Source organism: Sprattus sprattus (genome assembly GCF_963457725.1).
Source record: "Sprattus sprattus genome assembly, chromosome: 11".
In the NCBI taxonomy this organism is placed as follows: Eukaryota; Metazoa; Chordata; class Actinopteri; order Clupeiformes; family Clupeidae; genus Sprattus; species Sprattus sprattus.
The window spans coordinates 24550415-24562914 of record NC_137909.1 but is presented as its reverse complement, the minus strand read 5'-3'; the positions used below and the strand labels follow the sequence as shown (position 1 = coordinate 24562914).

The 12500-nt window shown below is 43.9% G+C and overlaps 1 protein-coding gene across 2 annotated transcripts in view; it reads right to left on the bottom strand.

Moving 5' to 3' along the window:
- Positions 1 to 9925: 9925 nt before the first annotated feature.
- The window catches only part of olfm1b (olfactomedin 1b), a gene marked incomplete at both ends in the record, with an annotated part of 23597 nt that continues 21022 nt past the window's right edge, over positions 9926 to 12500 (bottom strand). For both annotated transcript variants that reach the window (XM_080848038.1, XM_080848037.1), the window contains one exon: positions 9926 to 10600. In XM_080848038.1, coding sequence (XP_080704164.1) covers positions 9926 to 10600 — 675 coding nt within the window. The remainder of the gene's footprint in view (positions 10601 to 12500) is intronic.

Here is a 12500-nt window from a genome sequence, read left to right as displayed (position 1 = left end):
GAGAGAGAGAGAGAGAGAGAGAGGGGCTCGGGGAGATGGAGGCTGAGTTGAGAGAGAGGGAGAGAGTGAGAGAGAGAGAGAGAGAGAGAGAGAAAGAGAGGCTCGGGGAGATGGAGGCTGAGTTGAGAGAGAGGGAGAGATTGAGAGAGAGAGAGAGAGAGAGAGAGAAAGAGAGGCTCGGGGAGATGGAGGCTGAGTTGAGAGAGAGGGAGAGATTGAGAGAGAGAGAGAGAGAGAGAGAGAGAGAGAGAGAGGCTCGGGGAGATGGAGGCTGAGTTGAGAGATTGAAGATTGCAAGTGAAAAGCCTTGCCGGGCAGATGATGGTCTTTATAGTGAATCTCACGGCTGCCTCGGCGCACTGCTTTCATCTGGGATGGGGGATTACAGGGCCCCGTGTCCCGCCTGCATTACAACCAATCAGACGAGCCGATCCATCCACCACCCCCCCTCCACTGGGCGAAAACACCCAATCCATTTCGCCACTCGGGTGACCTCCAAAAGGCAGCTGGCTTTGGCCAAAGCCCCAAAGAGCACATCATGGCGAAGATGTGATGGCTTAGTTTTCATTGATCAGGGGATAAATATAATAAAAATGCCGGCCATGGCACATGCATCAGGAGATGAGATGAGACGGCAAAGGTCTGTATGGTACTGCGTGCTATTACATGGTAATAAATCAAGACAGATGCAATATTACTTGTTTATAATGGATTAGGCGTGGAGCGGGCATGCTGATAATCTTCTTATATTGTCATCATCAGAGAGTATTTGTGGAAATGCTGGTATGGCAAGAAAGATTTGTTTTATGTTTTCTCTCTCTCTCTTTCTCTCGTCTGGCTGCTGGTTAGAGCTGAATTATTTACATCTTCCTCCTCTCTTTTGTCCCCCTATATGTCCACATGTGAGTGGAATCAGTACCACAGGCCCCCTTCTGTCATATTATTGTAGGGATATAACGGTTTAAACGTCGCTAGCTCTCTCTGTGCCTGATTGTATAAACTACACGCAGACTGAACTGAGAGTCAATCCCTGCTTGGTGTAAAATATTAGAGTGTGAGTTCCAGGAAGCCTTCGCTCCCGGTGGAGGAGCCGCATGTTTCGACTGAGCCCCTCGTCTAAAGCCGGTCACGAAGAAATCAAGAGGCCTCTGTCGACACCAGATGGATTTGCCCACAGAGACCTGCTTTAGCATTTAGTTTTTCCCTACTTGTTTTATTTATATATTTATTTATTTATTTCAGAGGCTTGTAATATGTAGGTGCAAATTGGATTTGAAAACAATTTGATTTTGGTCTTTGTGCAAAAAAAAAAGAAACATCAAAACCCACAAGATACAACGGTTTTGTAGCTCAAAAGTTACTTCAGCTTTAAACCAAAATCCCAAACGAAGTTGGATTCCACCGTTTGGAAAGTGCCGTAACCTGGTTCTACAGTTTCCACTGCTGCACCCAAGTCTCACAGTTTTTGCCGTGATATTTTCCTGCTTTTTCTTTTCACTGGGAGAGACTGTTTATCGGCTCGGAGAAACAGAGATCCCATGTGTTCCAGAAATATAGGTCAGCTGTATCTCCAGCGCCCCGACGCCAATTTGGCGCAGCTGCAAATAGAGTTTTTCGAGCGCTCGCTGCTTTTATTAAAAAAGGTCAAGGGTGACTCTCTGTCATCTTTTCCCAACCACCACCATCCCCCTAGACAGTGCTTTGTCTCCGCATCTCTCCTGGATGACAAGGATGAGCGAGAGAAAAAAAAACTAGGTGCGACATATGGAGCTTTATTCCTGTCTTTATTCGTAAGCGTGTTCTTTCAGTTTGCAAGCATGAAACCCTGCCCTCGCACTCAAAAACCCAGTCTTTGCACGCAAAATATGCTCTGCTTACGCTCAAACTGTGTGCTCGCACTCAAAAACCTAGTCTTTGCGAGCAAAATGTGCTGTGCTTACGCTCAAACTGTGTGCTCGCACTCAGATACACCGTTGCGCGCACACATTTCCTGCTCGCACTCATATTTTCTGCGTGCTTGCGAAAAGTCTCCTTGCAGATTTTTCCTGCTTGCAGATTTTTTCGTGGGCAACCAATAGAACGCCAGATGTAGTGTTGACCAATGAAATGCTCGCTCGCCTGGTTGATGGTGCGTTCGCTTTAGTTCGGTAACCCATACCAAGGTTCAGCCGTTAATCCTCCTCTTGAACTCTAGCTAGCAGATCGTCATCCTTAACGAACGTAACGGGGTTCATCAATCTATTTTCAACATGGACCAAAGCGAAGGACCTAGGGTAAGTTTTTTATTTGTGATAAATGGACTGATTTTTTTTTTTATTTAGCCATACCTCGCGAAAACTGGACTGACATTGCATCAAGCTAGCTCTCCATGTGAGGCTAACAATGAGATAACGTGGTTGGTTCACTGCCAGTGTCCAAAGTACCGCTAAATCAGGGTACCTGCAGAGTCTTAAAAGTATTTAAAAAGTATTACATTACTTTATGTCGGCTGCTGTGATGCTGAGCCGTCTCCATAACTAGCTTGTATCGCTAGCAGCTAGCCAGGCTTCTGCAGGCAAGTTTTAGTAGAGGCAGAGAGCCAGGTTGTTGAAATATACAGTCTAGTCTTAAATTAGTAGTATGTTATTAAAATCTACCACCACAAATTCACTAGTATAAGAATATTCTGAGTTACCTTGTTTGTATTAGCTTCTAAGCTAACCTAGGGAACACATCACATCAGTTTTCCTAGCTAGGATGAGGATGTAGGAGTCACATTGAGTCTGATCAATAAAATTATACATGTAAAAGTGTTAGTATGATTACATTTTATTTACTGATGCAGATAAACACATAAACAAAAGTGTGTTCGTATGATTTCCAGTAATGTTTCCACGGATCTCGATGATAGTCATGGTGTGAGTGTGTTGAGGTACGCATAAGGTGTTATTGATTACATGAATTGAGCATGAGTATCCTTGTAAAAGACCTAATGTGTCCATCAATATGTTTCTCTTATACACTTCCAGTGAAGAGACACCCCCTCCGCACCCAGACCATGAATATGCTACACTGCCCTCACTTCAAGATCAACTCAAGGAAGCCTGCAAGACCATTGGTGATCAAGAACTTTTAATTTTAGAGCTTCAACAAAAACAGTTTTCCTGTTACCATAGCACCTTATCATGGTCAATGTGTCACAGGATCAGTCCCTGTCAGACCTTATAATCACTTCTCATGATCTTTACCTGTGAGTGATTTCATTTTTTATTTTTTTTTTACGTGTATGTACAAGCTACTGGATGTCTATATGTCTAAAGAATAAAGTACAATTGTATTACACATGGATGTCGTTCATAACTTTACAATTTAATATACTGGAACCAGAATAGGTTGGAACATCAGAAAACATTTTAAAAAAAACATTGATTGGCACAATGGTCTAGGTTTGTAAAGGAAACTTTGTACATGAACTGAAGTTGGTACGTGGGAATACAGTAAAATGGCCAGCATGTATACTGTAAGCATGGACAAGGAACCAGAACATCAGAAAACAGGCTGTTCAAAAAAAAAACCTTGAATGGCACAATGGTCCAGGTTTGCGTGGTAGGTAAGCACAGATCCCTTTGGAAGGTCTCCAAAGTCGGTAGAGACAAGAGGAGCAGGCTGTTTTCTGTTCGCCTCCAGCAGCTTGAACATCTGACTCTTGCTTTCTATTCGACTCAAGTTTCGGTGTAGGCTCTCAGCAAAAGCATTTGATGGAAGCGGGAGTGGCACAGGGCAGTACAGGTTTGACATCACTCCTTCAGACAAGTGTTGCCTCTTTGGCGGAGGTGCATTGGTCACCGGTGGTGTTAGCTTTGAGACACTCACAGAGCTCACCGCTCTTGGACTGACACCCAGGGCCCTCGATGGAACGTGCCAGGCTTGAGGCAATGACATCTTGCTCGTTGTTGAGGGGACAGATGTGTAGCCCATCTTGGCAAAGTGAGAAAGAGTGTAGAGCAGCCCGATGAGATGGTTGCACTGTCCCAAGCCAGCTTTGCAGTTGCACTGTGTCTCCCTTATAAATGGCTGCTCAAGTGACCGCTCCACCTGAAAAGATAATCAAACTTTAGACACTTGACACTTCAAAGTTGATATTAACAAATATAATTATATATACACACACACACACACACATATACACTAAATAAGGTAGCCTACATCTGGCATTTAAATGATCTGCCATGAAAATATTGCAGCTACATGCTGGTAGTGGTAGGTTGTTTACAGCTGTGATACTTGCGAACACAACTTGAAAGACACCTAATATCTTGGACACTCATTGTACAAAAAAGTCAGGGTTGTGGAAAAACTCATATTATGATTGAATAGTATGGATTCCATCTTATGTCAATTTTAAACAGACAAGTGATTTGTAAGCTAATAAGGCTACATTTTGAAGAACCTTCCTCAACCATGGATACACTGCTCCAAGAACTGAGCAACTCTTATCTTATGAATGTTAATACTCAGCTTACCTTATCACTTACCTGATAGTTATACGGTCATTATACTATCATTGTCAACAAGCAATAGCAACATGCACCTAGCCCTGTCTGGCTTTGCTAATTTGAAACAAGATACAATTTGAGTAGATATCAATGAGACTTATGTGATATTACATCAACTAGAGATAACATGTTAATGAGATAAAATCAACATGTTATTTTCAGTCAGACAGGGAAAGGTACAATGCTGATAAAAAAACCTCATAATGAACATTTAGCAAGCTGGTTTTAACTGTGGCACTGCTCTGCGAACTGAGCAGTTTGCCACTTAGCACTATGATACCTGTATGTTGTATTTTCACTAATACCGAGGGAAAAGACCTAGCCCTCACAAATATGTGTGATGGGCTCCTATTAACTGTCGATTAAAGACATGTAAAGTGTTAAATAAAATGAAACATAGTACAGACAGCCAACAACTCCATATCACAGCTGAGCTTACTACCCCTAGCTGCTACAAGCTAGCAGAAACTGAGGTAAATTAGCGTCCATTCTTACCTTCAATGTCGTGGGTAAAACCTTCGTTCCAGTTACTGTATCCCTTAATTAACACAGCCAGGGGGGTGTTGCAGTTGGTACTGGACCACTGCTCCACATTTTGAATGGTTAATTCGGGCAATCAGGAAAGATTGGTGGTCCACACTGGAGTTTCCATTGCTGGTGCAGCTGAATCCTCCATAGATCGTATGCGTCGGAGTCAAAATTCCGGGTTTGTGTACCCATAGACATGTATACATGTCTATGTGTGTACCCCTCAACGGCGTTCGAGTTTTCAAAATGGCCGGCCGCCAGGTGAATAAGTCGAATGGGTTACAGAGTAAGTCCTGAACTAAAGTGAACGCACCATCAACCAGGCGAGCGAGCATTTCATTGGTCAACACTACATCTGGCATTCTATTGGTTGCCCACGAAAAAATCCGCAAGCAGAAAAAATCTGCAAGGAGACTTTTCGCAAGCACGCGGAAAATATGAGTGCGAGCAGGAGATGTGTGCGCGCAACGGTGTATCTGAGTGCGAGCACACAGTTTGAGCGTAAGCACTGCACATTTTGCTCGCAAAGACTAGGTTTTTGAGTGCGAGCACACAGTTTGAGCGTAAGCAGAGCACATTTTGCGTGCAAAGACTGGGTTTTTGAGTGCGAGGGCAGGTTTTCATGCTTGCAAACTGAAAGAACACGCTTACGAATAAAGACAGGAATAAAGCTCCATACGACATCCAGGTGTCATTTTGACAGAACTGAGATGATTTGAGTGTGTGTTGTGTTTGGCAGCTGTCTTTCTCAGAATGAGTTTGGGGACGGGGGGAACGGGAGTCTGTTCCCCTGTCGCAGCTGTTGGTAATTTTGGTCTCATTTCAAACAAACAGGCACTCTATTAAACATAACACAGCTCCGTCTAAAGCAGTGGAAACTCACGGGTATGATGGACGAGGCATCATGTTTCTGAGTGATGTCATGTCCGAGCTCCTGTCGTGGCTTTTACATTCTGTGGCAAATTAACTGCTACCACTGTCTGCTGAGTGAAAGTCATGTCTGTGCACTAAACATGTATTTGAGTTTATGAAAAAATGGCTATCCTGACACTCCTCAGAATATGTTTGCATAATTAGTAGTTTTAAAGGTTTACAGAGATCTGGACCCTCTAGTGCTGGTGGAGGTTGATTAGGAGTCAATTCTATTATATTCTACCTGACCAAGCCCCCATGAAATGCTTCACTAGACTAGGCATGCTACTACTCTACCTGACCGAGCCCCCATGATATGCTTCACTAGATGCTACTATTCTACCTGATCAAGCCTCCATGATATGCTTCACTAGCTGATCAGTCATCATGGATAATATCACTGAGCTGTGGCTTCATAATGATCATTTCAGGGGCATTGAAATCATTTGTGACTGGGAAATCCTAAGCTACTCTGTTATTATAATGGGTAATATTGTTATTGGCTAAGCTCCACATTTTCCATAAGGTAGCTGACCTGAATTAGTCATTTGAAACAGCACCATGGAGAGAATGATCAGTGTTACCCCCAAGGTGTGTGAAGAAACAAAAGCCACTTATACTCGTTTTTGGCAGGATGAAACGACTGGAAGCAATTGCCAGACGTCAGTTAATTTTCGTCCTGGGAGTCTACTCTCGGTTTCAGTTCTGTTTGTTGCATGCACGTTGAGGATTTCATCAAGGTCTACATTTCAGGAAGGGAGATTTCAGCCGCATATAGTTTGCGACCCATCTGCACCACCGACACCTTCTTTGGATCTGTCGGGTTTTAGTGCTACATTATTCAGCGTGTCCAACTTACCCTGCACTCTATGTGACAACTGCAAAACAGCAATTAAGGGGTTCTCAGCTGAACAATCATTAAAGGACTCATGCCCCCACAAAGAATTTGATCCAATTTCACTGTCAAATCCTTCATCTCTTTTACAACACAATAAACCCATTCTACAGCTTTGCCTTTCAAGCTTTCCTGTTTAACAGCAGAGCTCAGGGCAAGTTTGATTTGCTCGCAGCTCAAGCTTGTTAAAATACCTCCCACACAGAGCCAATATGAAAATGATACTGCTCAATTTTTTGTTGCATTTTTGATAGTCATTGTTCTTTCTAACATCCATATTCCTCGTTGGTCTATATCAATTTGCATAACTGTGTGTGCTGTTATCAACAGTTTCATCATATCAGTAAATCATGAGGAATAAAATGTGGCTTGTTATTTGGTATCCTCATCAACCTAAAAGACCCCCCCCCCCCCCCACATACACACACACACACACACACACACACACACACACACACACACAGACAAACATACACACACACATGCATAAATACACACAATGAATTCCTTGAGACATAATTTCAGCTTAAGTATTCCCCAGTTTATTAATAATACGAACCGTAAACTCATGGCAAGGACAGCACACATCCAACAGAAGCGCAGACGGAGTGAAAGCCAGAGCCCTCTGCTACGTGACTACACAGGCCAGTGCCAGACCCTCACAGGAAGGGCTTCACAGAACAGAACCACGCAGCTTCTTAGAAGACCAACTCAGGACAATTTTGATCTTACAGGCACAGGCCACACAGTACACCACGAAGGCCACAACTGCCCTTGTGGAAGATCCACTCGAAAATGTGTAGGTTCCGCAAGAGACTACACAAGATGGTGTAAGACTCTTATAAGAAATCTGCAAAGCCCCTCATAAGGAATATACATGGGGGTTCAGAACACTGCATAACTCCTGATTGAGGCTACACAAGACTTCCATAAACTCTCTTGAGATTCTCATGAAGCTAATTCAGACTGCATAGCATCTCAAAAGCCATTGGAGAATCTTGTGAGAATTGAAGAAGCTTCCGGAAGCCTTTTTTAATGGGAGCTACACAAGGCGCTGTAAGACACAAAAGGGCTGTCCGAAACTGCACAGACTCTCATAAGGAACTACAGGACTGCACAGCCTTCCATAAGGAATACATAAGGTCGGTCATGTAGCATCTCACAAGGGTCTCTCTAAGAAAGCACACGCCTTCCGGAGAGGCTACATTACAAAGCAGACTGGTGAGATTTTAGAGTACGGGTCTCAAAATGATTCCATCAACTGGGGGTGTGCAGGCTCTCGTTTTCGACCAATCATTGAAAGGGGAAGATCAAGTGGAGGATCGATCTTCCTTGTCCATTTCACCTTTCTGACAAAGAACATGTCAGTTAAGATCACCTGCTGAAGTGAATGGCATCAGTACTTTGGCAAAGCCGCAGATAGAGTGTTGGAGGGCCTAGGTAATGTAGGAGTTGGGAGGGGATTGACCTACAACACCTTTACCTCTGAAATTTCTGTGCTGAGAAAATGGAAACGGCTTTGTTTTGCTGCTATGTTGGAAGTTCCTAACAAAGCTTTGTTTTGTTTTTGTTTGCTTTTGTTGGATGTCCCTGTACGCCCATGCTGGGACCACTTTGAGACCCGTGACTCAGAGAGTTAGGCAGATCAGGCAGACTTCACTTGTCATACATTCTGCTTCAACCATGATGGCGACTTTGGACAGAGTGAACTGAAGCAACAGAGAGAGCGAGAGAGAAACTCAAGAGGAAAGAGGAAAGAGGAGGCAGGGGGTGAGGGGCATAAGAGGAGAGGAGAGGAGAAGGGAAAGAAGATAAAGAGCAGGAGGAGGAAGATGAGAAGTAGAAATGGCAAGGAAACCAATATGAACAAAAATTCAAGCCACACGTCTTTTAAGCTCAAAAGACAAACCCTATTCCCCAAAAGCTCCACTACCTCCCCAAAAAACAGACACACAGTCACGGTCCCACCCTAACCCAACCCTCCCTCCCCATTAACTATGATTCACAGCATCACGTCCACAGAAGCATTCCTACTGGCAGAGGTCAAGTGGTAGAAAATGTTCATGCAAAAATGAAGCTGTTTTTTTTAAATATAATTTTCTTCTTCAACATTTAAGATCAGATGACGCTTTTTTTAACGTGTAACATTACAAGAACACCAACAGTCTGCGCCTCCAGCTCTACGTTTTCTTATATTCTTTTATAGACCATCCTGTATTTTCATTCTTTATATATTTTGATATATCATACTGTTAGACGGCTTTGTTGTGTGGACAGAGTATGGTCGTAGGTGGTGACTTTGATTGTGTGCATGTGTGAGTGTGTTTCTTTGTGTGTAGCACCGTTCTTGTTCCCCTTCATTAGCTGTGTGTGTGTGTGTGTGTATGTGTGTGTGTGTGAGAGAGAGGGAGAGAGAGTGTGCCATATCGCAACAAGACAGGGACAGGAAGCAGTCAGTCTTTGCTAAATGTCCATAACCAATCCCCTCTTCTGACATGGTGAGGCTTCACCCACTGAGCACAAAGGAGAGGCGATTGTCACAACAGAAACAAAGCCGATGGAATGATTCTCATGTTGTAGAAAAAAGGCGCAACGTTATTTGGCATCTGTTTGCTGATTTGTTTTTTTTTGTTGTTGTTTTTTTTCAGTCTTCTCTGTTTACTGTTTCATAGATCTCTTTACATATGTAATATAATGTATCTATCTTTCATAGTTCTCTTTACATATGTAATATAATGTATCTATCCTTTTTTTTTTTCCTTTTTGGTTTGCAAACCGGTCATGATTTATTTTGTCCCGTGTCATCAGCAAAAACTGCATCAATGCCACAATAATCCACATTTATGTTCATGCGTCCCATGAATGTTGAATGTCTCACACACACACATTTGACACACACACACACACACACACATATTAATCCGTACTCCTTCAGCGCCTGTTTATAACATTCCACTTCTCTCCTCCAGGTACTCATCCCTTCTTCCACAGGAGCTTATTCGCTCCTCCGTTAAAGTCTGACGACTATACGTCCATTCTTCCCCAATCGCCGTGGTTACAGCTCCTCGGAGCGTATCACGTGGAAGAGCGTGACGTTGTAGAGCACCTGGTGTCCATTGTTCCAGGCGTAGAGGGCGCGGTCCCGCGGGTTATAGTCCAGCATGGAGATGTGCGAGTACTTGTTCTCGAAGGCGATGTCGATGTACTCGTAGGTGGAGGAGTTGGTGTGGAAGGCGTAGTACACCTTGGTCCCGCCCGAGTAGCCGTTGGTGACGTAGAGCGTGCCGCATATCATGAAGGCCTCGCCGGCGCTGCGCTTGGGGTGGTTGGTGCTCCACGTGCGGATGATCTGCAGCGTCGTCGGGTTGAGCTTGCTGAGGACGATGTTGCCGGCATTCTGATTGGTGGCGTAGACGGCCCAGAGCCCTCCCTCGTCCGCCATCAGGTCGATGTCGGATTGGCCGCCCCAGGCGTAGTGGTAGGAGTTGCTGAAGCCGGCGTTGTCCAGCCGCTGGGACTTGCTAATGCTGGAGGTGCGGAAGTCATACTTGATGATGACGTGGCTCTGGAACTTGTTGAAGTAGATGGAGCCGTTGTAAACCACCTGGCCTGTGCCCGACCAGGGGTGGGGCAGCCGGTGGGACGTGAAGTTGTCCGTATTCATGAAGTCCGTCATGGAGCGGTACTCGCGCACAAAGCGGTTGTTGTGGTAGCCGTCCATGTACCACACCTGGAGGAAGAAGGGGAGAGGAGAACATCAGGTGAATGGAAGAAACAAACACATGAAAAACACAACAGCTTGGGAATGTGGATGGATGCACACACACACACACACACACACAGACACACACACACACACAGACACACACACACACACACACACACACACACACACACACACACACACACACACACACACAAACACATTAAAAACACACACACACACACAAACACATACAAACACATGAAAACGCACAAACACCCACAGACACAAACACATTGAAATAAACACACACACACACACACACACACACACACACAAACACACATCCACAAAAATCATTATTTCCCTGTGTACATTAACAAGGAGGTGGAGTAAGAAGGAATGAGAGACATTCATCTTATATTAAAAATATGATATTAACCTACAAATATTAACCATGTATTATATCAACCATAAAAGCACTAAGTAGTTAAAAATGGCTAAAGGCTGGCCAAACACATTTGTGGATCTCCACAGATTGTCGACTTTTTTCTCCCCTGTTAGATCTCTCTCCGCTCTTTGGTATAAATGTCTGTTAAGGCCAAGTGCATTTGTATGCATGAATACCCTGCAGCCTTATTACTTAGGGCGCCGTAAAACTCCAGATTGATCTGCTGCATTAATCATTCAGAGCTTAAGCTGGGAGAGATATTTCCCTTTCTCTTAAATTCGCTACAACTTGACTTGCTTTGACATGGTTTAATTTGTGTGTGTGATTTCGGTGTGGCTGGTGCAACATTCAAATTATGATCTTTACATATTTTGAAGAATTGCACACTTGTGTCATCAAATACAAAAAAATAGCTTGAGCTTACTGTAAGAAGATCAGAATTAGTAATACGAGTGTGTGTGTGTGTGTGTGTGTGTGTGTGTGTGTGTGTGTGTGTGTGTGTGTGTGTGTGAGTGTGTGTGTTAATTTAAGCATAAGATAAAAAAAAAGATTAAAAGCCTGTCTACCTGTAATGTGTGAAAATGAGATGCATTTGGTCCATTTGAAATACAAAAGGGAGTTTTTCACCTCCTGTCTGCTTTATGTTGTTTCAAAGAAACCCCCTGAGCACCCAGAGTATGTGCATGTGTGTGTGCTTGTGTGTGAGTGGGTGTGTTTGTGTGTGAGTGTGTGTGCTTGTGTGTGAGTGGGTGTGTTTGTGTGTGAGTGGGTGTGTTTGTTTGTGAGTGAGTGTGTTTGTGTGTGAGTGAGTGTGTTTGTGTGTGAGTGAGTGTGTTTGTGTGTGAGTGGGTGTGTTTGTGTGTGAGTGAGTGTGTTTGTGTGTGAGTGAGTGTGTTTGTGTGTGAGTGGGTGTGTTTGTGTGTGAGTGAGTGTGTTTGTGTGTGAGTGGGTGTGTTAGTGTGTGAGTGAGTGTGTTTTGTTTGTGTGTGAGTGAGTGTGTTTGTGTGTGAGTGAGTGTGAGTGTGTTTGTGTGTGTGAAACCCCTATGGCACACGTATGTGAGAAATTAAACCATCCAAAAAGTCTCAGCAGACTTGACAGGCGGCTCAGCATTTGATGTTGCAGTGTGTGTGTGTGTGTGTGTGTGTGTGTGTGTGTGTGTGTGTGAGTGTGTCTGTGCGAGAGAGAGAGCGAGTGTGTGTGTGTGTGTGTGTGTGTATCTGTGTGAAAGAGAGCGATTGCCTATATAAACCAAATCACGGCTTCAATCAAAATCCTGATTAAATTCCCTCCCCTCTGGCACAATGAAGAAATGGAGAATGTGAGAGAAGGGGAAAGGTGTAAGGATGAGAGAGATAGACAGGTAGAGAGAAAAAAGAGAGAGAGAGAGAGAGAGAGAGGATGAGGAAAAAAGACTAGAGGGGAGTAGAGAAAAGGTGAGGCGAGGTAAGAAACGAGGGCTAATGAAGAAGGAGG